This window comes from Embiotoca jacksoni, unplaced genomic scaffold (assembly GCF_022577435.1).
Source record: "Embiotoca jacksoni isolate LCO1_2020_lvr unplaced genomic scaffold, fEmbJac1.0.p SCAF_7, whole genome shotgun sequence".
Taxonomy (NCBI): Eukaryota; Metazoa; Chordata; class Actinopteri; family Embiotocidae; genus Embiotoca; species Embiotoca jacksoni.
In genome coordinates this window covers 1,512,135-1,537,667 of record NW_027185425.1, presented here as the reverse complement: position 1 = coordinate 1,537,667, position 25,533 = coordinate 1,512,135, and the positions used below count along the sequence as shown (strand labels likewise).

The 25,533-nt window shown below is 40.3% G+C and overlaps 3 protein-coding genes across 4 annotated transcripts in view; 2 read left to right on the top strand and 1 right to left on the bottom strand.

Annotated features, from left to right (window-relative positions):
* nudcd1 (NudC domain containing 1) overlaps positions 1-17,143 on the bottom strand; it is a 33,756-nt gene extending 16,613 nt beyond the window's left edge. Inside the window, exons 1-6 of the mRNA XM_069176747.1 lie at positions 16,945-17,143; positions 15,952-16,106; positions 13,988-14,173; positions 10,080-10,263; positions 8,287-8,475; positions 1,795-2,002 (exon numbers count right to left, since the gene is read on the bottom strand). Coding sequence (XP_069032848.1) covers positions 1,795-2,002; positions 8,287-8,475; positions 10,080-10,263; positions 13,988-14,173; positions 15,952-16,106; positions 16,945-17,059 — 1,037 coding nt within the window. The 5' untranslated portion in view covers positions 17,060-17,143. The remainder of the gene's footprint in view (positions 1-1,794; positions 2,003-8,286; positions 8,476-10,079; positions 10,264-13,987; positions 14,174-15,951; positions 16,107-16,944) is intronic.
* A 256-nt stretch (positions 17,144-17,399) lies between these two features.
* Positions 17,400-18,736, top strand: LOC138214795 (transcription and mRNA export factor ENY2). Of its 2 annotated transcripts, XM_069176607.1 has the most exons (5): positions 17,400-17,463; positions 17,559-17,633; positions 17,764-17,834; positions 17,932-18,006; positions 18,441-18,736. In XM_069176607.1, the coding sequence occupies exons 2-5, from the start codon at positions 17,566-17,568 to the stop codon at positions 18,515-18,517; spliced, it is 291 nt and encodes a 96-aa protein (XP_069032708.1). In that variant the 5' UTR covers positions 17,400-17,463; positions 17,559-17,565; the 3' UTR covers positions 18,518-18,736. The 2 variants fall into 2 exon arrangements, with proteins under 2 accessions (XP_069032708.1, XP_069032709.1); XM_069176608.1 differs by lacking the exon at positions 17,400-17,463 and having other exon boundaries at positions 17,470-17,633.
* Positions 18,737-24,282: 5,546 nt separating this feature from the next.
* Positions 24,283-25,533, top strand: part of LOC138214690 (fibrocystin-L-like) — a 40,333-nt gene continuing 39,082 nt past the window's right edge. The window contains exon 1 of the mRNA XM_069176464.1: positions 24,283-24,385. Coding sequence (XP_069032565.1) covers positions 24,283-24,385 — 103 coding nt within the window. The remainder of the gene's footprint in view (positions 24,386-25,533) is intronic.

Genomic DNA, 25,533 nt, shown 5'->3' with positions numbered 1-25,533 from the left:
GCTCTCTGCAGACACGCAGACAAACTGACATGTTAAATTCCCATTTAAACTGTTTGGGTTTATTTGACCAGAAACAAATCAAACTGTGTATTTTGTTTGCCAACAATAATATCCTTTGCGTGTCGGTAGAAAAACCGAGTCAACACCCAGGAGAAAGGCATGATGTCTGGGAGATATTCACAGTTTAAAAGGGCATCGGACTGTTTGCAGTGCCCAAAGGACGAAAAGGACGGGTCACTGATGGTAAAAATCATCTTGATAGATAAGCAAGAAGAAGCATAAAAGGATACATAATACAAGAAAAGGCGCTCATGTCCACCTCACATCCTCATTCAAACATCATTTTTTTTAGATTTTTCTTTCTGGGCACAACAAAATCTCCAGACAGACAAAAGCAGGCACACTCTCTCCTTCTCACACACAAGAGCCTTTAAAACCGACCAAGGCTAATCAGAAAACTAAAAAAAAAATAGACTATGTAACAGCTTTTTACACTGAATGGAGCATCGGAAGACTCGTGTTGACGGAACAGGAAGCAGAGATGGAGACTACATATAAAAGGATTTAAAGTGGAGGATATGACTAAGCTCATATTGACTACCGGATAAATAGACCCCGTGCTTATGAACACTATTCAGCCCCCAAGGGAGAGAAAAAAATCTACATTATTCCCTCTAAAACTTCAATTCCAATACCTTTAATTTAGTTTAAGGAGTATTTTGTATTCTGCATCTGGAGAGACGTATAGGTCTTGGCCACAGTTCTTTACTAACCATCTTTACTCCCATTATTGGCCAACAATATCGCCAGTCAAGAAAACAGCTTGTAGTCAAGAGGTGTGATCAAATAGTTCAGAGACTGTTCCTGTTGCACTCCAACAGTCCACGCAAACAGTTCTCCAACATACATGCACGCTCACAGCATGTCGTGTGGAAGTGTGTATAAAACTAATTTAACACATGCGTATTTCCCACTACGAGGCCACATTTCCTACAAACCCTGTCAATACCGTTTTATTCTGGGTTTTCCTTTCTTTCCGGTCAACCAGCATGTGGTTTGTTATGATCATGGGAGGAGAGGTTGAAGAGCATCTCTGGCTGTAAATGAGGAGTTAGTTTTGTTGATAAAGCAAGTTTTATTTAGAAAGGCTGAATTTGTTCCCACTGTGTAAGTTTTTTGCAGAAGCACTTACAAATATTGTGAAGACTGCTCGAATTTGCAAGATAGCGATTTCCTAAAGGGAATAATTTTCTGCCGCTTTTTTGGGGGGGCAGATGTCCCCTGCGAGCTCCTCCTGTGGGACCCCAAGCTGTTCCCAGGCCAGATGCGAGATATTCAATCCCCTCAGCATGCTGAGGTTCTACCTACTAGTTGAACATGCCTGGAAAACTTTCAAAGGAAGGCGCCCAGGAGGCACCCTAATCAGATGCCTGAATCACATCAACTGGCTCCTTTAGACGTGAAGGAGCGACTCCCTCTGCAAGCGGGAGCTCCTTAATCTATCTCCAAGGCTGGTAAGTGAAAGCTTTGCCTTCTGGCTGAGCTCCTTCTTCACCAAAACGGTGAAGAAGTACAATGTCTGCTTTAGAGCTGATGACGAACTGATCTGCAACATTCTGCTCTCGCTTAATTAAAAATGATCAACAAATAATTTTTCATTATGGTAAGTGTATCTGATGTTTCAGGCCTCACAAATCCCCGAAGTAGTGAATGAATCCAGTTTCAGCTCACGAAAACACTGAAAATAAAAGAAGATTTCAGATGCAAAAACTTTACACAATCCAGATCGCGAACCTTTTGTCATCTTTGATGATCCATGCGCTGGCCTCGGGGTCTACAGGTGCATGCAGCTGGCCTTCGAGCAACGCAGGGAAACCCTGAACTCCAATGCTCACGCTGTCTGCTGTCAGCCTGAACTGCACCTCCTCTTTGGTGACACCCTCGGGCATGCGCACACACACCGTGATGTCCTCGCCCGTCTGCTGCCAAAAGTAAATGGGATCTGAAATCAAACAGGAGAGAAATGTACAGCGGTATGGTTATTGATAGTCCTGAGCCAGCTGTCACAGAGTCATACATAAAACATCTAATACAGTGCAGAGACCGAAGGTAATTACTCTTGAATATTCAGTGACACTGCAGATGGGAGATATTAAAATAAATGAATTATCATACCGCAAGTGGGGATAACCAGGACGGAGCTCACAGTGATGCTATTAAGGCAATTCTCCAGCGCGATTTGAATGTAATGAATTTTTAAACCTAAAGTGTTTTGCAGAACTGTTATTTCATTATTTATTATTTGTAGTGTCAGGTGTCCACGAAACACTCAAATGGATCCAATTAAAGTGCAAACATGGCTCATGTAATGGTTCAGAATTGAGCTGAAATGTTTAATCGATTATTTAATTGGTGGATTATTAGAAAATGATCAGCAATCATTTTTATGATCATTGAAAGTCTGTTTTTATGCAAAAAATGACAATAATTCACTGGTTCTGATTCCTCAAATGTCACTTTTTCATTTCATCATGTTTTAAGTAATTAAATTAATTGTGATTTGAAGACATCACGTCGTCTTTAGAAAATTGCAACAGGCATTTTGTTTTTTACTACTTTCGGACATTTTATAAACTAGAAATTAAACTGAGAAAGTAATATAAAGATTAACTAATAATAAAATAAAAATTGCTATCGTAGCTTAGATCAGCTTTTTTTAATTTGTGCAGCTACAACGCACAGATACAACTGAAATCCTCAGAGTAATAGAATATTAATGGGTAAAATTCATACAGAAACAGCATCTAAAATGTTCACATGGAGTTGTACTTAAAGGAAACCATTTAACAGTTTTAATGAGACCCATATCTAGGAGGAAACGCTAAGTAGGGGTGATGTGTTTGCCCCTTTCCTCCAATTAAATCAAGTTTTTTAGCATTAATAGCTAAATATGTCTCAAACCAGTTACAACTCACACCTCTTCCAAAGATGGCACAGCAACCCACCCATTGGTTTGTGAACTGCCGTTTGCAGCCTCGAGTCTGGCGTTTTCGCCGTCACCATCTTGGTTATTTGGGAGTCAGAAGTGACCATATTTGGATGAGCTGGGGAGGGGTGAGGGGTGGAGCTGACTGAGAACCAGAGCACACAATGCACCGCCCACCTATACCAGAAAATGCACCGTACGCCTGTCAATCAAACAAGGCACGTCCTTAAATATACCGCTTTTTGCAGCCTAAAATCTAATTAATTAAAGAATTATTTCCAGAAGGACCACCAGAACACTGATCAGAAGGAGGGAATTTAGCAAATGACACCATAATGACTTGTGGAAAGTATTTACTAACTTTGTATTTCATGATTTAAATTGACGCCTCTTTAATGAGAGTCTATTGGAACCAGAGCCCCTAATGGCCCTCAGTGGTATTGCATGTCAAGAAATTGCTGCATTGGCTTCACTTTTCTGACCCGGAGACTATGTCCATTCTTACATCCAGTCTATGGACATAATCCTGTTTGTGTGCTTGTAAGAAGGACATCTTGAAAACCTGTGAACAGATCTCAATCAAATCTAGTGCAAATTTCAGCCACTGGCCAAGGAACATGTTTTTGGTGCAGATCGACACCAGTAGCTGATTCATCATGTTTTTAAAAGATGTCTCAACATTGCTATGGTAAACAGTTTTTTTTGTTTTTTTTTAATAACATGCTGCTCTTACTTGAATAAAAAAAATCTGCCACATAAATTCCTTAATTGTCCATTACTACTGTATGTGCATTTGAGATCTAAATCTTGTTCTTTTTTTCATTATCATAATTAAGTAACAAATTACTTAAAGTTCATAAAGTAGTGGCCAGCTTCAGCGTAATAAGTTACGAGTTGGCTGAGAAACTGGCACTTGACTACTTCCTTTACAGACATTTTTCACAAACGTGACGGCCACATTTCTGCTCCTTGACGGGGAACAAATCTGTTCTCACCACTGCCCACATTGTTAAGAAGCCAAGTTTCTGTTGCCTCTGACTCAGCACCTCGACTGGCCCGTTATTCTTATTCGATCCTCCATCAAATCTGTTTATTTTATCTTGCAGCTAAAGACAACACCTGTACTGTGTTGTACGCCATGTTAAAATGCATGAACGTTAATAAAGTGGAACTCGGCAGGGCATTTACGGCAAAAGCCTCGTTGGAAAAACAGGTGAACCGCAGGCAATGTGTTCTTCTTTAACGTCTCTCTAAAAGTGCGCAGATGCTTGATAAGATGACCGGCTGCCGAGCACATAATCGTCGACGAAAGAAACAAACCCATCACAAATCCGATCGGACACAACTCTGCATCAATCCTATTGTCGAGAATGAGTCAGAGGTTGTTCACTCTTTCATCAACAAAGTCCGTTTCATGTGTTGCTGATCTGAAGGGAGATTCATACATTATTTTCTTTCAGGCTCGTGAAATGTTTCCCGCTTCCTATGAGCTGCCAGGAATTTAAAGAGCAGTAAATAAAGTGACCTCATCATTCTACCAACTCTAAAAACGGAAAAACTAACCAAATTTTATTCTAAATAATTTCTTTATAAATTCAAATTGTATATAAATATTTCAAGTTTATCTGCAATGCATTTATCTGACAAGTTACTTTTAATGTTCAGATTTTACCTGAAAATATAGAACAAGCTTAATTAAAGCAACATAGAGTTATGGATCCCAGTCTTTGTGGTTTGTGAGGCCTTACAAACAGTCAGTGTGTCGTTGGTGCTGCTTGTCAGATGAATTGTGAGCAGTTCATCCGTTTTATTATTTTCTGGTTTCACTCAACCATGCGAGACGTCTGAGCCTGAAAGAATTTAAATTATCCAATACTCAAAAAAAGCAACGACTCGAACAAGTGAATGAAAATCTTTGGAGCAGAACGTTGTTGTTGGTTTTTTTTTTATCTTTTCCATCCTGGTAATCATCTCAAATTTCTCCCTTCAGAAGAGCATGAACTCAAGCTGCAACAGTAAAATGCCTCGGACACGGTGCATCAGTTTTAACAATCTAATCGTATACAAATATATCAGTCACAAGTATAATTTTTATACAAAACGATACTTACAAGTCCATTTAGCTGATGATACTTTTGTATTTTTATGTAACTGGGATTTAATAGAAGGACTTTGACTTGTATGAAGTATAGTTGAAGTGTTGTATTGGTGGAATTATTTTGTCCCTATACAAGTTAGGAAATGGACTCTGAGGAAGTGTGATGTCACAACAGACACCAGATTTGAAAGATCTATCCATTGAAATGAAAACACGTTCATTTAAATAAAAAAGGTCCAGACATTAGCTTTAACTAAAGGATAATTAATTTAGCTACAACAATTAAAAGACGAGAGTTTTCTTATCGTAGCTACAGGAGGCTGACCCCTTAGTCAGCCTTAATAAATACAATATTAAGGATGCTTTGATCCAAGCTGTTAATGGATCTACATATGAAGAACGATTTAAATAAGACAGAGGGAAGAGATTAGACTGAGCTAAATCATCTGATTCATTCACAATCAACTCTGTGCCAACTTTCTCGTATAAAAACCTTTCCACACTGTTGATCTCTTTTTCAGCGACTCAGTAGCCAAAGTGTAAAACAATCCAAATCTTTAAAATGTAGCGCGACTATGAATCACACTCGGTCATACTTGATTACTTTTGGAATTTACTTTCAAAAGTAAATTATCTTTAAGACCTTTCCAACCATTCATTTGGACACGTTTTCTATTTGTACAGTCTGTACACTTTTGGAATATTTATATTTTCTTCATTACCACATGAAGTCACTTCCATCTCTCCTGCCCATCTTTTGCATTTCCTCTCATCATGCTTCTTTGAAGATGCATCTTCTCTTGACATCTAATCAATTTTCTTCCCATCTGAGAGGTGAAATGGAGAGTGCTGATAAAAGGATTGGCTGAAAAGCTGCCATTTTTCTGCATCTGCACCATTACCACACACTTTGCCCTGTCTGGGTCAACTTGTGTTATTTTTTTTATATCTTTTGAAAAAGAGATTAGCTGTTTGTTTTCTTGTTTAGATTTTGATAGTATCTAAATATAAAAGTAAAGAAAATAGGACCAGTTGGATATACATGTTCAATTCAGTTAATTTAGTGAATGTTTTATGGACTTAAAGAAAAGTTTTGGTGGCATGAAAACTGAAATATTTCGACAGTTGTTCGATGTTTTGCATCTTTCCTAAAGTAGGGACTAAAGCAAACATCGCAAGTTAACCAAATTAAAGTGCAGCCAGTGATATTTAATGCATATTGAGACGTGTTGCTGGCATAAAATTTAAATTGAGCATATCTTTTTCATAAAACAATAGAATTTCTCTATTTCAACATGTGATATGTTTTCTCAATTGAAATTTGGCTTATGTGATTTGCAAGTCAGTTTTTATCTTATGTCATGTCTTTTTTATATTTTAAAGAAGGTCCATGTGCCATAAAAATACTTTGAAAGTGTCACATCGCTTAGGACACTGAAGAATACACACAGCCTATATTCAGCCACTCTGCTGTTTGGACTTCCTTTACTTTGTGATGTCACAAACTCACACTCATGTCAAATGTCCCCTCTCAGAATGCTTCTTCTTCTTAGAACTTCAAAGAGAAGCTTAAAAGAAAAGATGTAAAATTGATGTGATTGTTTTTGGTTTTTAAAACCACAAAAATATCTTCTTATAATGATATATATATAATATGATATAAAAGCTAAATGAAACCCTGGAAAATTGTAAAATATGGGACCTTTAATGACTGACAAGAAAATAAAAATGATGAGCTGTTCCTTTAATTGATCAGAAATAAATTACTAGCAATGTTGATAGTTATCTAACAAGTACATAGACAAATAGTTTTTTGTTCCAGTCTCCAAAATGTGAGAATGTTCTTTTTTTCTTTTTTTACACCTTTAAGTTTATGACTTAAGCAGTTTGTAGATGGCCCATTACTTTTAGCATGTTTAACTAAATCAATCCATTAGTTAAATATTTAACAGAAATACTCTTGAAAAAAATACGTCCCTCAAACACTATCACTCTTCCACTATCTGAACAGCTATCTTAATGTTGTTGATGCCAGTCAGCGAAGCCACATTATGTTGAATGCGTCTAATAAACACAGTTTAACACAAGGTCAATACAAACAGGAACAAATGGGGTGGAAATGGATCTGTGTACACAGATACAGATTACCAGACACGACAGGGACCCCCGTCTGATTGGGAATATTCTGCTAACCGCTCAGGCGTTTCTATGGCGACAACTGAACTCGTCAGTTTGTGCTGCTCTTAAAAGTAACGAGCGAAAGAAGTCGACGCTGCTGAATAGAAAACAAGCGGAGGCAACCGCGTAATGCGTCTGAACTAGAAATGGTCTTATCACACAAATGCAGAGTAATGACAGGCGCGGTGATTTCATGTGTCTCATGGTGGGAGGCAGCGCTGCAGCTCGGAGCCGGCATTTCACTTTGTTTCAACACTTTCACAGGCAGCCTGACTCTCTGGTCAGTTTCAGACTGTGACCTCAACAAGACAACGAATGAAGATTCAATTTCTAACTATAACTACGATCAAAGCCGCGCCATGTCAAAACCTCTCTCAGTCTTTTCCGACAGTGTGAAGCATGAGTTAGGCTGTGTCGAATCCTCTGTTGGGACTTCGTGACGTTTTCTAAATAAAGTCTGCGATCTTTTGACACAGATCGACAGGATGAAGACTGGCACTGAAGTGAAGACCCAAAGAAACAAGTTTTTTTTTTTTTTTTAAACAGCCCCAAGTGGCCCTCAGTGGTATTGCACTTTAAGTATCTGAGAACGTGTATTTTTATATACTTTTAACAATGCAACACAATTTAACAACAGCAAAGCAAACCGCATCCCGCTACAAAGCAAACGGCAACCGGTAAAAGTCAGACACGAGTCGGCTGAAGATAGTAAATCAATTTGTAGTAAAAGTATTCCTCTCAGGAGATGACAGAGCTGTCACCTCATAAACCAAAGAAGAATTACAGCACCTTTTTTGGATCAGCACAGTAGCTTTTAGAGAAAACGCTTTTATCACATATAGTGGGTGTTTTACTGCAGTTTTGTTTAGAAAACAACAAACACATATGACCAAACAATGGCATCGGAACCGTCAAACTACCTGGTAGGGACGTGATGTAAAGTCGAGTAAAATCCCTAAACACAATAAAAAAATCTTTCTCCCAGTTTGCTGTCAGATTTCCCAGCAGCCCCCCTTTGACCCACCTGTCTTCTCCACCTCCATGGGCTCCGGTTCCGGCTGCTCCACGGGCTGCCCGTCCACGTGCGTGAAGACGAACGGCTTCTCCGAGGCCACCATCAACCCCTTCCCCCGGGGCCCCACCGCCGCGTAGTGAGGCACCGACTTCCCCGTGAGGACCCTCCTCTTCTTCACCTCGTACTTCTTGTCCTGACCTGCATGAGAGAACCCGAATGGGCAGCGATGAGAACCGTGAAGCAATCTTGTCTTCTGTTAAACTCTAATTGAGACCGGGAGGAATTACAGCCACACCAACATGCCTCATGTCAAGAGGGACAGCACGCTCATATTATTTTAGCCCCATTAGTCCTTACACAGTGAGTTCAGAACACCTCCATTAGGGAAGCAGTTTTATGTCCCTGTGGGTATATTGAGTCTTTTATTCCACCAGCTATTAGCTCTTTGAAAAACTGTGCAAGGCGGCTGACTCGGCGTTCAGTTCCTTATTCTGGCTTTGTTTTATATTTTTGGGGTTTTCAGTGATGATACCAACGTGTGCAAAGCATGTCATATTTTGTGTGTTTGTTGCTATCGTTTCCATACGCTCCGTTTATGAGGTGCACCTGTCTGCAAATACAGCAGTGCTGTTTATCCTCCCTTCGCTAAGGTTAACTTTTGTAGAAACATTTCAGAGAAGTGTTAAATCTGCTTCATGATCAGCTTCTACTGTTTCCTGATTTTTATCACAATATCTTTAACCGATAAATGTTTTTAAGTCTAATTTGTGATTATAGCTGACGTCAACAGGAGAATGAACAGGAAATAAGTAAAACCTTCTGTGTATCTCCATTGTAGTGAAAGTCCTGCTGTTTCACATGAGATTTAGGTTGTAACTAGTCGATTAAATAATAATCATTTTCAATGATTATTGATTAATAACAAGTCATTTCCATATTTAAGACTAAAAGAACATTCAATAATAAATGTTTGTCTAATATATTACTATTACTTCCAATTGAAAACAAACAGGTTTACTTCAGCATGCCCAACTGAATTCTGTCACTTTATATTTCTAAAACAGCTCATCTAAAATTGCATTTGTTTTGTTAACCCTGGATAAATAATATACAGTCTCTAAAAAAAACTATCATAAATTGTTTATCAGCCTCGTAATTTGGTGTTACTTCGATTTATACACTTAAATTTCAATACTATATAGATCCTACATGATTTGCGACAGAAACATCCGCATCCATCCTCGCCAGCTCCGTGTAATGGTGAGAGAGAAGCCGTTCATAAGATCACAGATTCAACTTTTTGTTTCTCATGTTTGCTGATATTCATTAAGTTGACTTCTAAGAATGTCTTACGTTGGGAATAATATGCAAGATTAAGCTGCAGCGAGCAGATATCAAACGGTCGCTTCTTTAAATCCAACTAAATAAGGAAGAGACTCTCCAAAGGCTTCTTCTGGTGTTTTGTCCGTCCAATATTTGAATCATTAGTCAGGGTGGCTTTCTTTCTCAGCCAGTGCCAGCAACTTTAATGAAAATCCTTCCTGCTAATGTTGGCCTCAGAGTCCACTAATCTCATAAGAGACATAATGATTAAACTCCGTTAAAGAAAGGCTGTGACTAACATCTTCGTATGGTTTAATTAACGAGGATTTCATTCATCTACAGGATAAGAAAACTGCAAAAATGTGCATTATAATGACGTAACAGGCTGGAAATTTTGATCCTAACTATGTACGACACACTTGTCTTAACTTGCTTCATGCTCGATTTCCAACCTTGCAAAGTGTCAGAGCACCACCCACCATGTTCTGCAGCGTTGGCGACAGTCATCCACTCCAGAGACACAGAGTATCCACTTCCTTTGGTTTCCTGCGGGTCCTTCTGGATGCGCAGCAGCAGAACCTCCACGGTGTGGATGCCCGCTTGGACATGCGAGACGCTGTGGAGGACGGTGAAAGGCTCCCCCGTGTCTTCGCTGAACAGCGGCTACAGGGAAGGAACAAGATGAACAAATAAGTTTTATCATTTCAACAGGAAACTGTTCACAAAGGGCAAAGTCTGCACAGTTAAGTGTTAATTTAATGTAAAAAATAGCCTTTATTTACATTTTACAATGGTCCCTCATAAAAACTGGGTAAAATCACTTCCTAGAATTGAAATGATTAGTGGATTATTAGTAATTTATCAAGCAAAGATGCTAAATCACTAATTTCAGTTTTTTAAATGTTTTCTTCTCCGTCTTAAATTTTTTTAATTTGAATATCTTTGTCTTTTTGACTTTTGGTCAGACAAAACGAGGAATCCAACGATGAATTTGGCTGAAATTTGTGAGGGAATTGGTAAAATTGTATGTAAATCTACATCCCAAAACTATTTTAACTCATCAAAACATAACAAATATACACTATAATTGTATAATGATGAATAAATGCGAACAAATGGAAATAACCATTATCTCATAGGCCACCATGACAGACTTTCTTGTGCCGTTTCATGTCAGCGGTGGCCTTCCTCGCCGAAAACAACTACCTTCATCAACATCCTTCATAGTAATTCTTTCATGAAAAAAACATTGACCTTTGGGAAATTGGTTGAAATGTTATTTCACACAGCAAATTGAAGTATACATATTTAATAAGTGCACTGATTGTTTTGAATGTCACCTACAAAAGTGTGTCGCAGACTGGATTAAGGGACGAGATGTGTCCGAGAGGTTTATCACGAAACACTTTCAGAAAGAGTCCGAACCTCTCCGAGCGGTAGCCACAAAAACGCATTAACAGACGATTTTGAATCCAGCAGGCAAAAAATTGATAGGGATGAAAAGTGTAATTTAATATAACGAAACAAGATCTTCAAATTGTCAAGAAATTCTTCTCACAATGATGCGAACCATCTCTTGTACATACGTTTCTGCAGAGGATGCACACCGGAGCCTGACGCCAACCGAGCCGGCTAACATCCAGTTTAGCCCTTTGCTTACTTGAACGGGGATAAAATAAATCAGTCGTGCAGCTCTTCTCGACCTTCCAAATGTTATCAAACCAAATGACTAAAAACTTTTTATTCGTCGTTTTACAGCCGCAACAGGAGCGACAATGCCGGCTACTGTTGAGTAAGATGTGTCAACGAGGTTTTTTCTAATCACTCTCACTTACGGAAGGAGGAGACAAAAGTGATGTTTTGTTCTTGATGTCTGTCTTCGATTTGTTGCCTTATAAATCGACATATATCGGTTCCTTAGCAACACGATAACCGAGGTGCAAATACGCAAAATAAATGAATTGTTTGGAGAAAAAAACGGAGGTTTGTTTAAAAGCAGTGAGTGAGTCGATGTCCGAAGGCTCTTTTTTTTAACAAAATATATGTACGCCAGCTACACATATAAAAGTGTACTTTCCCAGCAATCCTAATATTCATATCATGCACGTGAAACAGATCACTTGTGGACCACCATGTTAACAAACTCACTTTTATCTTCCAGATATCCTTAATTTTACTATTTTTTTGTTCTTCAACTGAAGTCAGGCTCTCACTATTAAATCTGCTTTACATCATCCACTCACAGGACTTCAGTAGTTTGTCATTTGTCATCAGATAATATAAAAATCTTGTCATCTACATTTTCAGTTAATTCTACTGTGGCTATTCTTGTAAATCGTTCTTGAAACTTTAAAATGCAGTTGTAAAACTTTAGGGGCAGGTGTTGCTGCATCTTCTCGTGAATATAAAACTGGAAAACCTTAAAGAGTTAAAAAAAAAAAAAAAAAAAAAAAAGCCTCTAAATGGTGGGAAATGATAAAAGGCTCACGGGTATACAGACTGATGGCCATAAGCAAACAAATGTAGCTGTAAAAGAGGCTTTAATGAAGGCCACAGCTTTAACTGTCAGCATCAAACTTGGCTAAATGGTTTTAAACAGTACATACTGCACTCTAAGAGGGAAACATCACTCTTTATTGCACCAATAAAATGTTCATTCTAACTAGTATTTCTATATCCGTGTCTATTGTCTGATTGAAGAAGGTGACGTGATGCTGAGAAGCCCGACTTTAATGCGACTGCATCATCACCATCATTACAAAACACGCACACAACAAAGTCAGAGATGCAAAATGACTTGGCTGAGTGCTGAAACTTAAAATTAAAGCATTGGAAGTTATTGACTCGAGGGCTTTAATCTTCATTACAAATTCCACTCTTGAACTTTGCTGGTCGAATTGCATCAAGTGTGCTTGTTCGGAGAGGGAACGCTCATTTGCAGCTGATCCCAATTGCAAGCCTGTTAACATGATAAAGTGCACAAAGACTTCCTTCTTTACAAATACAACTATAGCGAAGCTTTTCAGACACAGAAATAGGTTTTAAAAGTTTAATTTGCAGTTAAACTGGTGAAAAATGCTTCTTTTAACAAGATGCTGTGAGGAATATGATTTCATAACACAAGAACACGTTTATTGGCTTTAAACTCTAACTTCGAAATAGATTTTACTGAGACTTTTGAATATTTCAGCATTCAAATACAATGTTTATAATGTCGTCGCCTTCCAGCCTGGAGGTCCCTGTACCAAGTAACTGTTATAATGTAAAAACTATTAAACATAACAAAACTTTCCATCATTTTTCAAAGCGTGCCGAGTTTGGACGCCACAAAGAAGCCGCTCAGATGTGCTGCGATTAAAACCGATGCCACATTGGTGTGTTTCAAATTTGGCCGAGTTGCACGTGAGAATTTTAAAAACAGGTTGAATAACATGAGCATGACTGACTCATTGTTACAAAGCTCTACCTGGATGAGATACAAGTCGTTTGATTCCCACCTGTTACAGCAGCATGAAGGAGGAAAGAAAGAAGTGAATAAGCCGTGAAAAGATCGTTTGATTTGGTGGAAGTCAAAATGATGATTTTTGATGAGTTTTTCCAAACCTCACTTTGGCTTTGCTCTTATCCATAGAGCTCAAAGTTGTCACTTAATACGTTTTCAATAGTTATCGGCAGTTATCTATGGCACAGAGGCATTAGGTAGATAAAGCTTTTGTGGAGTTTTATGACAATTAGAAAAACTTTGAGAGACTAGTTTTATCATTCAAGGCACCTTTGAGTTTTAGAAATGAGGCAAATATTAAAAAAAATTGGCTTGTGAGCAGCAGATGTGTCTGAGGGAGCCGGTAAAGTTTATGTGAATCTGTCATAGTTACTTCGGCTACCTTTTTTTTTTTTTTTACTAAATACCAACAGTGCGTCTCTTCACAATGTAATTTAGTGACTCAAGATTACATCACCAGTTGAAATAACTGGACAGTCAGTTTCCGGACATTGAAATCATCTCCCCATCGCCCTCAATCTTGACCTACTTGTCAACAACAGTTATGACCGCACCAATGAGCTGGTGAGTAGCATTTCAAGAAGTGTCATTTACAAATGCTAATAACAAGCAGCGTCAAGCCAAAAAAGCAGATGACAAAGCAGCACTGTTGTTACAAGGGAACATGGTGTGAAACTGTTTTTATCAGCTCAGTCGGTGTTGCTGCACTTCCAGTTAGTCACCAACAGAGGTCAACAACCATGAATTTGTCTTTTGTACTTTCACACAGACTGATATTCTACGTTCCAATGATTAATATTCTACAGTGGCTATTTTAATTATGAGAAAGGCACAAAAATGTTTTAACACGTATTTGTGTAGGACTCCCAGCTGTACTGTACTTACCTCCCACTTCACATGGGAGCCGTCGCCCCTCTTGCCAGTGCGGAGGAGGTAGAGTCGGCCGCTGCCGTCAGACAGAGCCGCCCAGGTCGCTGAGGTGAGGCTGAGCGAGGCACAGAGACGATCCTCACAGCGGCTGGACTCGGGGTTTATACGGTACATCTCTCTCGGCTTCCCCAGGGCCGTGTCCTGGACGCACATGATTACTTGATTAAACTTGTTCATTTGGAGGATGAAATGTCAAAAATAGCCTGTGAAAATGCCCATTTACAAACTCTTAAATGACATGCTTTGTCCAATTAACCAATCTAACTCCAAAGATACTCAGTTTTCTGTCACTTGTTGCAAAGAAAAGCACAAATCTTGTCTTCTGAGGCTGAAACCAGATGATGTTTGAATTTGTTTTTTTGCTTGAAAAGCAGCTCCAAATATCAATAAAATAAACAGCTTGAATTTCAGCTCGAGATGTGAATGGCTTTTGTCACGACTTCAGTGCATCACTAACACTCGGAAGAGTTTGTATAATATTGTAAAAGGGGACATTTTTCTGTTCTTACTGCGACCAACCAATCAAATTACAAGGTTAAAGCAATCCGGTCGAGATTACAAAGACTCAAACGGAGACACTTCATAATTGAAAGCATTGAACTGAAGAAGAGGAGAAAGGTCACTGCTTCTGCCTGGAGTGAGGAACTCTCATCCTGTAATAATCCAAGCAATCGACATCTGATATGAAAACACGGTAAAAAATGGTTTTCTATTATGCTCTTATTGTGAAAAAGACACAAGAATGTTTGACATGAACTCATCAAGGAGAGATTTAGTTCCCAAGTGTCATGTGGCCGTCCATGTGACCCGGCTTTAGTGTGTGATTCACCAATCTGAGAGCCTTTATTAGTAATAGATAGACTCCCCACCATACGAGCATCACTCATCGCACGAGGTAACTCTTTTTCAAAAAGGATTATGCAGCAGCTGCCAGGTTGTTGCCATGGAGCGTCCCACTGCGCATTATACTTCTAACTAATGTATGATGGTCCTTTCAGATCATTTTCTCCAGCATCTGCCTTAATGCCCCGAACACAGTGTGAACCGCCTATGTACAAATGTGCCGAGCGACTACTCCCGGCAAATGTGTACAAAAGGCCCGCCGAGGACAGTAATTATGATGTGATCATTGTAATTAGAATTCGAGCAACACATTTCAATGATCTTCATTTAATGATACCACTGAAAGCTAGAAATACTGTCTCACAAGATTACAGTCGTCATTCAGGCTAGTTTAGACATAAAAAAAAATAATAAAAAAAAAAAAAATCAGCAATTATCTCTAATTATGGTCAATGATGTCTTTAACATAAAAGAAGTCTCAGTTGAAAAGGTAATCTGGATGATTTCGCTCCTCGTCTCAACATCTTATCACTGGGTAACAAACCTGGATCAGAACCTGCAGTCAATTATGTAATTAGTGCCGTGATTCACCACAGACATAAAAGGGCTCAAACTTTATCTGCTCTGCTGTGATGCGTCATACGACGGACAAAAAGCTGAACAGAGAATTGTGTTCTTCCCTAAATACTGAAACTCTCACTCCCTCTTTCATAGAAGATATTATATTAAATAATAGTGTATTATTAATATTATCGTACGACTTTTAAAATATTCGTATTGTTGCATTTTAGCAGAGATGCTTCTCTCTTGACATCACCTGCTAGAAATGCAACATGAGCTGATGCAGCCCTCGCACAAGTATTTGGTCTCCACCTACTGGTGCATCAGGTGCATTAATCCACCAATAATTTCACTAGAACATCATTAGACTCACACATCTTTCATTTGCCAAATACAATAGAATATATTTATGTTTTCTGCATAGACATTGGTGGAGGAATAATGATAACAAACAGATCTATGTCGCTGGAATTCGAAGAAAAAAAAACAAAAACGAGATGATTTTAAAAGCTTACCAGAGTGACGGTGAGACTGAGAACTCGTCCTTTGCAGTCCAAAAACAAAACACTGTCTTCATACCACGGGTCGAGGTGCAGGTAGTTGTACATGCCAAAAGCACGCATGTGCTCGAGGGTGTACTGAGTGTCCTTCAGCTTCACCTCCTCCACAGCTGCAGGAGATATGAAAAAAAAAACATGAAAATTGCTCCTAAATAAAACAAAATCATCAGCTCTTTTTAAAGACGAATGTATTTAGTAATATATATGCCTAAAACACCCTCATGTGCATTCAGGCATCTACAGTAGCCATCAGTAGACGTTGGTAGATCGGTGCACATTATACATTCACTATGGAGGTTACATTTGTCTTCGTGTCTTTTCTATGAACAGGCCTTCAATACTTTTATCCAATGCGTATTTTCTGTTTGTGTACTTTATGTAAAGCACTTTGAAACGTTCTGGGATGCATGATGGACAAATTAAGAGCCACCAAAGTAGAGAAATTAAAAATATTGATAGCATAAGCTCCTTATAGCTCTTTTACAGAATCAATATTGCAGCCACCCACTGTGTGACTTTTTTAGTTTTAAATGCCCTTGTTTTGTTTTGTTTTTTGTTTTGAATGCTGTGCGCTGGAGCTAAAGGCTATTTCCACATTATAGACAGTATAAACGAAGTTATGCATGCATATTATCAGTACGAGTTGTCATCATCAGTAACTTGAATGTTAGTCTGATAACCTGCAGTGAATTAAAACACCCTCGTGTTCAAAGTCCTCCTCAGGTTTTGGTGGAGGACCTGAAGCCTCACTGTGAACCAGTCAGCTGGGCTGCAGCTACAGCTGCTGCAGTGTCACTAACAATCACCAAAACAAAGAGTTTCAAGTGTTAAAATGGTTATCTTAAATCTTAATAACCCCGGTTGGTACCTTTAGAAATACAGGTGACAGGAGTTGTTGTTATAGCTGTAAGTCTTGGCTAGCACACTTGCTAATTGAGTTTCTCTCACCGGCGTCCAGCTCCACGTTGTAGGTCGGGATGGCGTCCAGAGACAACCGGTAACTTTCAAAGTTTGGGTCCACGAGGTCTCTGTTGACCTTCAAGGAGTAATTAGACGCAGCCATGTCTTCTTTTTTTATATATATATATATATATATGTGACTGGCTTATTCACAAGTTGATGCCAGCCTGTACAGCAGGGTGATGATCTCGGTGGTGCAGCAGTCAGACACACGTTTCCTGTTTTGCCTGACATCATGGGAAATTGAGTCCTTTGGTTCTTCTTCTCTTAAAAACACGAAATGTGCCTTCATAATTGTTTAAATTTAGTCGTAACAGCCAAAACTCATTCCGCTGAAAATAAAAACGTCATTCGACTTTAACCTATTGCCATGAGTTGGTTATTTCTGGTTGTTGTTGTTGTAAAATGAACCGCTCCACAGGCGGAACTATTTGGCCTTTGATGTTTTTAGACGGTGCCGTTGCGTGAAGGGACCGTATGTTCCCCAGCTGATCCTTCTCGACAAAGGTAACGTCCACGTGATAACTGGCTATATTAAACCCTTTTTCATACATTTTCCTCGTTCCGTTGCATCCAAGCCAGTGTTTGCGTTTACATTTCAGGCAGATCATGAGCAAAGACTCCCAAATGAGGGCTGCAATAAACCAGAAGCTGATAGAAATGGGAGAACGGGAGCGGTAAGCGAGATTTCTTTTCCTCTGCATTGATTTGACGGCGGACGGCTTAAGTGACACCGTCGCGGCTTTATGTTTTTTTTCAGACGTTCAGATAAAGTGTGCGTAATGTCTACTAAACGTGTGGCCGCAGGTTGAAAGAGTTGCTCAGGGCGAAGCTGGTGGAGTGCGGGTGGAAGGATCAGCTGAAGGCACAGTGCAAAGGTAATTGTGTGTGTTCATTTCGGTGTGTGTGTGTGTGTGATGGTGTTGTGGTTCCTAAGGAAACTGCATTGCTGAAATGATTAAGTCCTCTGTCCAGATGTGATCAGAGAAAAGGGCCTGGAGCACGTCACAGTGGAGGACCTGGTCACAGACGTCACACCAAAAGGCAGAGGTGAGCGCGCACACACGTTCAAACGACAGTCTCACTCAAGTACTTCATCAGGTTTAGTGTGTACAATCTTGACAAACCAGTCAGCGGGTCCAAGAGATCACACGAACACCTGCTGCACAGTCAAACGTTGCTCTTCTGAAACGTGGAGACTTGTTGATTTATTGAAACAACCAGAAACACACGGATGCCAAATGTCGTTTATAATCTTTAAAGCATAGATTGTAAGACTGCATTCAAAAAAACAAAAAAAACTGCTGACATTTCCATTGTAGCCTCAATGCTTTGATGAACTGCAGATGAGAATTACTGGAAGGTGTTTTTTTAATTGTTGTAAAGTAGCTTGAGGAGGACAAAACATGATGCTGTCAAATATTGATGTGAGAAACACCTTCAAACACAGTTTTTTGTTTTTTTTCTATCTCCCTCCCGTGCAGCGCTCGTACCCGACAGCGTGAAGAAAGAGCTGCTGCAGAGAATCCGAGCTTTTCTAGCCCAACACGCCACCTTGTGAACGAGACGATTGCGGTCTAGACACTTTTTTTTTTTACTCGGTTAGATCCACAATTTAAAATCCAAAACCGATGTTTGTTCTCATTGTGAGCAATGCTGAAAGTGTTAATTTTATTTTGTATTGTGTGTTTTCATATTGATTTTAGTTTATTATGCTCCAGTTTTGAAAAAAAAAGAAAAGACAAAAAAAAGAAGGATAAAGTCATGCCTATTTTGGTCATCGAGTGTCCAGATTTTTTGCTTTACTCACCGATTTGTAAACTAAATGTTGACAGATTCGTCTCGTTTTCTCAACCGACAGCAGGATGAGTGACTGGTGCTTAAAAATAAGGCTCTGGTACGGGATGACGAAACGTGTGGTCGGACTCTGGTTATTTAGGATGTTATGTGAGAATGCAAGAAATGTGTTCGTGTAAATACTTTGTTATTACTGAGAGCTCGGTAGTTGCGTCATCCAGGACTTCACTGATAATTAGAGCATTTGTAAAAAAATAGAAATGAACAAAAAAAATAACATCTCTAAATGTATTCAGACTTTATTAATTCCACAGTGGGGAGATTTAGTCGTCACAGCAGCATAGAAACACAAAAAGGTGCGCACAATAAGAAAAAAATGACAAATACGTATACATAAAATAAGATGGATAAAAATAATTATTTTAGAAAAAAATTGAGCAATAAATAAATACACGCACACAAACTATACACAAAAACAAATAAATAAATACAGGTTGGGATGGATGGAAAGCGTCAGGTGCTATAAAATGAAATACAGTGCAACATTATTTTAGGGTGGTGTTGAATAACCTGACGTAGATCATTATAAAAGTTATAGTTTTCACCCTAAAAATAATCCATATTATATATTTCCCCCATCTTTAAATAAGGTTGTTGAGCGGTAAAAACATTTGTTTGACCAACATGAGCTGCAGCAATATTTGTATCGCTTCACGCGCTGATGCTCACACGTCATGTGTCACTCTCTGAACCTGCAGGACAACATATCTTGTTCAGTTTTTTGTTTTTTTTTCTTCATAATTTCAGACTTCATGCAAAGAGCTTGTCAGTCGATTGTGTGTGCTTCAAATACCAGTGACAGGAGGGCGTTTGTTCTCGAGGTCTTCACTGTGGTGCGTGGGCAGATTGAGAGCTTGTGCGTGTGGGCTGTTCGTGGACGTCTTCGTGCGGTACAGGAGGTCCTCGTGCGGCTGATTATGCCAACACAGATCCCAGCACCAACCCGTGAGGAACAACAAATCAATCTGAGCGCACGTTCAGCAGATTTAAATCCACAGCTCTGAAGTTTTTTGTGCGCCTGTCGCTCTTCACACCAAGTAAACTCTGCCTGAAATGTGGAAAACCTTTTAAATCCAGTAAAGAATACTTTCAGAAATAAACGTATTCGTTTTTTTTGCCAAGAGTTACCAAGATGTGAAGATCGATATTCACAGTCATGTCTGTATGCTGATGAGCGTACAACTTTAAGCACACAACTCATAACACTGCAATGCCACTCATCTCTCAAACTATTCCTTTTTAAATAGCTTTCGGTTTTACATAAATTCAATGGTTATTATCATTTTTTTTTATTATTAATAAGCCGTTGTACTACCAGCGAGCTATAATAATTTCCTGCACCAATTTGATGCAGTTTGTTGTTTTTGTTTGTATATTTGTCACCAGGATTGCAGATAAACTACAGACCCATCTTTCATAAAACGTGCACTAAAGGTGAAACATGGGCCAAGAAATAGCTAGAAATCTTTCACTTTCATAAAAATGTCAAGATCGCTAATTCGTCCCAACTAAATGACATCATATATCCTAAAATCCAGTAGATGGCAGTAAAATTTGATAGTGACAAAAACATAGGCCATTCAGGAAATGCCATGACTCAGTTTCACAATTAACAATACTCTATATAAACAATAGGACTAAATGGTTTGCTGAGATGTGAAGCTCCAGTTAGGTACAAGTGTATTTCTACGTCATCCCAATATTTCTGGAAATATATCCATACTTATTGATTGACAGATTTAGTTGAATGCTCCTCTTTGGTTTCATTGCTTCTGGCTGGTTATTACTCCAAAGAAATTTAAAGGTGGCAGCCTGAAATACAATACAATTTTATTCAAAAAAATCTTTTTTGGAAGTATAATATAGCAAAGCATCAGAAACGTCTTGTTTTTTATTAAACACTTTTAAACAAATAGTACTTGTGCTCGTTTTACTTGGTGCTTGTTTCACTTGGTGCATGTTGGGACAGCCGGCTCAGGCTATAAAGCTCAACCCTAAATTTACGAGGGTTTGCACTGCAGTCAGGACGGGACATTTACATATTGGACCTTCCTTTTTAAACAAATGCAGTGTCTCCCTCAGAGTTCTTCAACTTCCGTACAACCTAACCTAGTTTATGAGGCTCGTCATTTTCATTTTAATATCTCCTCATTTTGTTTTATTTGGTTTCATCCCTCGTGGCCACCCTGCAGCGAGAGTGAAAACACATAAGTCACCTCGGTCAGTAGAAACACATGAAAAACTTGAATACTGTGACGTGAATCCCTTAAGTGACCATAAATGTTCTTCAGTAAAACAACAAATGAAAACTCATTCGTGCTCTTTTTGTGAAGATTCCTGTCTGATCCTAGTGTGTTTTTGTCCCCAATCACCTCCTCATGTGTGCTGTCATTTCCCTGTTTGTTATTGTATGCCACGTGCCTGTTTTGTTTTGTGTTCCTCACAGTATCCTCTTCCGAGCTCCGCCCTCTGACTCGCTGTTCTCCATCAGCACAGCTGTGCCTCATCTCCGTGATCACCCCGCTGGATACAAATACCCCGGTCTCCCGTCTGCTCGTCGTCCGTCCGTCCGTTTACCTGCATGGTAGCACATCCCGTAAGTCCGTCTGTCTCATCTTTGAGAGTTTCCGGTTCTGACTCCTGTTTTGTTTCCTGCCTATCTGCCGTTCACCAGAACAAAGAAGATTACAGATCGTTCCCCTGAGATCATCTGCTGCAATCTTGGCAATCCTGTGTCGAGCTTCGAGCGTCACAGTCGACCCTGCCTTTCCGTCCAGTGTCGAGCCACGGGTATCACCTGTACGAAGAAACCTTCCAGTTCATTCCTCGGAGATCAGCTGTCGAAGGTTTGGCCATCCTGTGTAGAGTCCAGACTTCACACAAGTCGATCCGGCCAATCTGCTGAGCTGGTGGAGAACCTCGGGATTCCCACCAAGCTACGTCAGCCTGCCGCTCGCTGTGGAGAAGCCTCGGGATTCCCCAGCGAAGCCACGTCCCGCCACGTACCTGTCTGCCTGCCAGCCGCGGTCCGTGACGAGGCCTGTTTCGGGCTCAGGAGGAGAGAAGTGAGGAGAGGAGACTAGTCTTCCCGCTGAACATTGGGCTATGGCCCCATACGGACTTGAACATTGTTTATCTCTGCCTACTGTGTGTCAGTTGTTTGGAGAAAATAAAGACTCCCTGGTTCGTAGAAACATCTATCCTACTGTGTCTGGGTCCATTAAAACACTGCCATATCATAACACTTTTGGCTTTTGGCATTTCAACGACCAACACAATTCATCACTGCAAAGCTGTGGAACAAACCAGCTGTCAGAGATCAGGGAAGCTCACCCAGTTAATTCTTTTAAAAGAAAGCTCAAAACATTTCTCTTTACTTCCTCATGCATTTTATCGGTTCTCATGCATCTCATTTCTTTTCTATATTTTTAAATGTTCCTTTGTCTGTTTTTATCTCAAACACTGCATGTAAATTATCTTGCTGTAAAGCATTTTGAGCTGCATTTCTTGTATGAAAGGTGCTATACAAATAAAGTTTATTATTATTTACTGTTCATATCTGCCATTCACAACTGCTGTATGTGCGTCTCATCTCGTCGCAACCAAACTCATACAGAAATCATCTTAAAAGAATGTGAACAGATGCGTCATCTCTTTATGTTGCGGCTAAAAGTTGAACTTACAAAACAAACTTTTATGTCTGTTGGCGTTGCAGTTCTCTGTACGTCAGCTTGCCTGCTAACAACGGGTCCGTTAGCCTAGCGTAGCGGCGTTTGGCTAAACACCTCTACTTTTACACATTACATCCAATTTACTCAACACAAAACACTGCACATTGTCCCTCGCGACACCTAGCGTGGTGTTAAACTACACCCAACGAAATGTGAACTATTCAAAAAGAAGGTAAGATACGTAGGGCGTCTAGTGACGAGTGAAGGTGTCCAGATAGACCCTAAAGATCTTGAGGCTGTTCACCATTTGAAGGATAGAGAGTCAAAGAATGTGGGAGAGGTTAGAGCCCTCCTGGGGTTTCTAGGCTATTACAGAACCTTCATTCAAGACTTTTCTAGGGTAGCCAGGCCAGTGTTTAATCTCGTAGAGGGCCCAAGTGAGTCTAGCCAGAAACTAACCCCAGCTACATCTAAGAAGACCCAGCCTAAGGGCAAAGATAATGGCCAGCTCTCATCCAAAGTACCTGTCGAGTGGACACCAGAACACAGCGCTGTGGTGTCGTGCCTTGTTGACATGCTGAGCAGTCCACCCATCTTGGCCTACCCAGACTTTAATTTGCCCTTCGTCCTTCACACCGACGCTTCAAATGAAGGTCTGGGGGCCTGAAGGTCTCAACAACAGGGAAACAAACTCTGTGTTATCGCTTACGGTTCAAGGGCATTCACGCCTGCTGAGAAAAACTATCATCTGCATTCTGACAAGCTCGAGTTCCTTGCATTAAAGTGGGCAATCTGTGATGAATTTAGAGATTATCTCTATTATGCACCAACCTTCACCGCATACACTGATAATAATCCCCTGACTTGCGTATTGAGCACGGCCAAGTTGAACGCAGTTGGACATCGGCGGGTGGGTGAGTTAGCTGACTTCCATTTCACCATCAAATATCGTCCAGGCAAGTCAAACGCAGACGCCGACACCCTGTCGCGTCACCCAGTGCAACTTCACGAGCACCTGAATGGGTACACTGAAATAATGGCCCCAGATGTAGTCTCGATTGTGCTAAAACACCTGCATGATGATATGGGGCACGTTGGCGCAGACAAGGTCATTCACTTGGCTCGAGAAAGATTTTACTGGCCTTTTAAGCAGCGTGAAATTGAAGACGATGTCATTCGCCAGTGTCAGTGTGTTAAACAGAAGCGGCCAAACATCCCAGAGAGAGCACCTATGGGCTCAATAACAACCAGTGCTCCCTTTGAGCTAATCTCTGTTGACTATCTCCATCTTGCACCAAGTAAAGGAGGCTACGAGTAGATCTAAGTCCTAGTCGATCACTTTACTCGCTTTGCACAGGCCTACCCGACCAAGGATAAGTCAGGTTGTTGTTGAAAGGACAGGAGACGGACCTGTGTTACAGAGTGCAGCCGGAGACAGGAGACCAGGACCTCTGTACCCTGCATCGCAACCCTCTGCTCCCTGTTAACGATTTACCCTCGGAACAAGATGAGCAGGGTCAGCGTTGCACCCAGGAAAAGACTAAATCAAAGAACCAATCACACAAACAACAGTGACAGACGGGAGCAGGAGTCTGAACACTGACGAACAGCAGGAATACACATATTGCCTCAGGACCATACCGGTGTATGAAAGGAGGAGACTCAGACCCCCAGTGCCTCAAGTCTAAACCACACCGTGAACTCAGTGCTGTCGCTCCAGAGTTTCAGCCAATGAGTCAATTGACGGAGACGACCCAAATGCAGCAGCTACTTGAACCTGACCCGGTTGCAGTACCAGATGCAGGTTCTGTCTGCTGCACCACCAGCTGAGGAACTGCAGGAGGAACCAGCAAGGGATGGCACTATGGAGGAGGCGAGTTCAGAGGAGCAGGTAGACACAAGTGGGCTTGTCACAGAGCCATCAGAGGGGGGGGAGAGCCACCGGTGAGGAGGTCAACCCGAGCCACGAAACCTCGAGAAATGCTCACATGTACCCACCTTGGACAGCCTTCATATCAGCCCCGGAGGCCCGGGAGCAAACCTGATGTTTGCCCGTGTCCCGTACCCAATGCCCTTTTACCCAGCTGTTCATGGACCGTGTTACTACCCTACACCAGTATGGACATGGACGTACACAGTGACCAAAGACATTTACCTGCACTAGTACAAGGACTGTGCATTGACCATCAAACTTTCTTGACTCTTATGAAACAGACACTGGTCTTATTTTTTTTGGAGATACCGCTGAAGAAGCTCCGCTAACCGGATGTACTTGAACGCATCGTGAAGTTTCCCTTCGAGCCCAAAGTAGCGCGAGTCAGAACAAGATGGCGCTGTCTCGTTAAAAACGTTACCTCATCATATGTTTCTTCATTGATCCGCAGGTACTGTAAAAATATGTTTACGACTCTTTAAGTTCGCTGTCACACCAAGGTGAATATTTCAGGAACAACTTTTGCTGTGTTTTGAGACGACTGACAGATACGTGATGTCGGAGTGTGTAGTTTAAACCGAGTGAATTTACCGAGAGTAACGGCCGCGGTTCAGATGCCAGTTAGCCGTTACATGAAGTAAAGCTGGTTGTGAATGTAATTTTGCGTCACTTTGAGAAATTATTTTTATATGCATATATATACGTATTTTCATGTTACTTAAAGTGTTACAGCTGTCAGTGTCTAGAAATGAGTTTCACCATAAAATGTTGTTTAGTTTCTTTTATATTGCTGTTCAGCCGTTGCCGCCACCAACCGCCGTGTGTGCTTTTTTTTTTTTTTTTGCCAGTACGAGTTGTTGTGAATCTGATTATTTTTGATAAGTCATACATTTTATTTGAGCAACAGAAAGAATATTATTTATTTTATAATGTTGTTGATATTTGTAATAAAGGAAATGATGTAATTCTTGGTGGCGTTGGAAGGAAATGAGGTTATTGTTAGAAAGCCAGCAGACAAAACAGCGAAGCCTTGACTGTGATGATTAACACCGACTTGTGTCTCATCGGCAGGTCGTCATAAACTAATAATATAACTGGTACCTTGATCGGAACCGT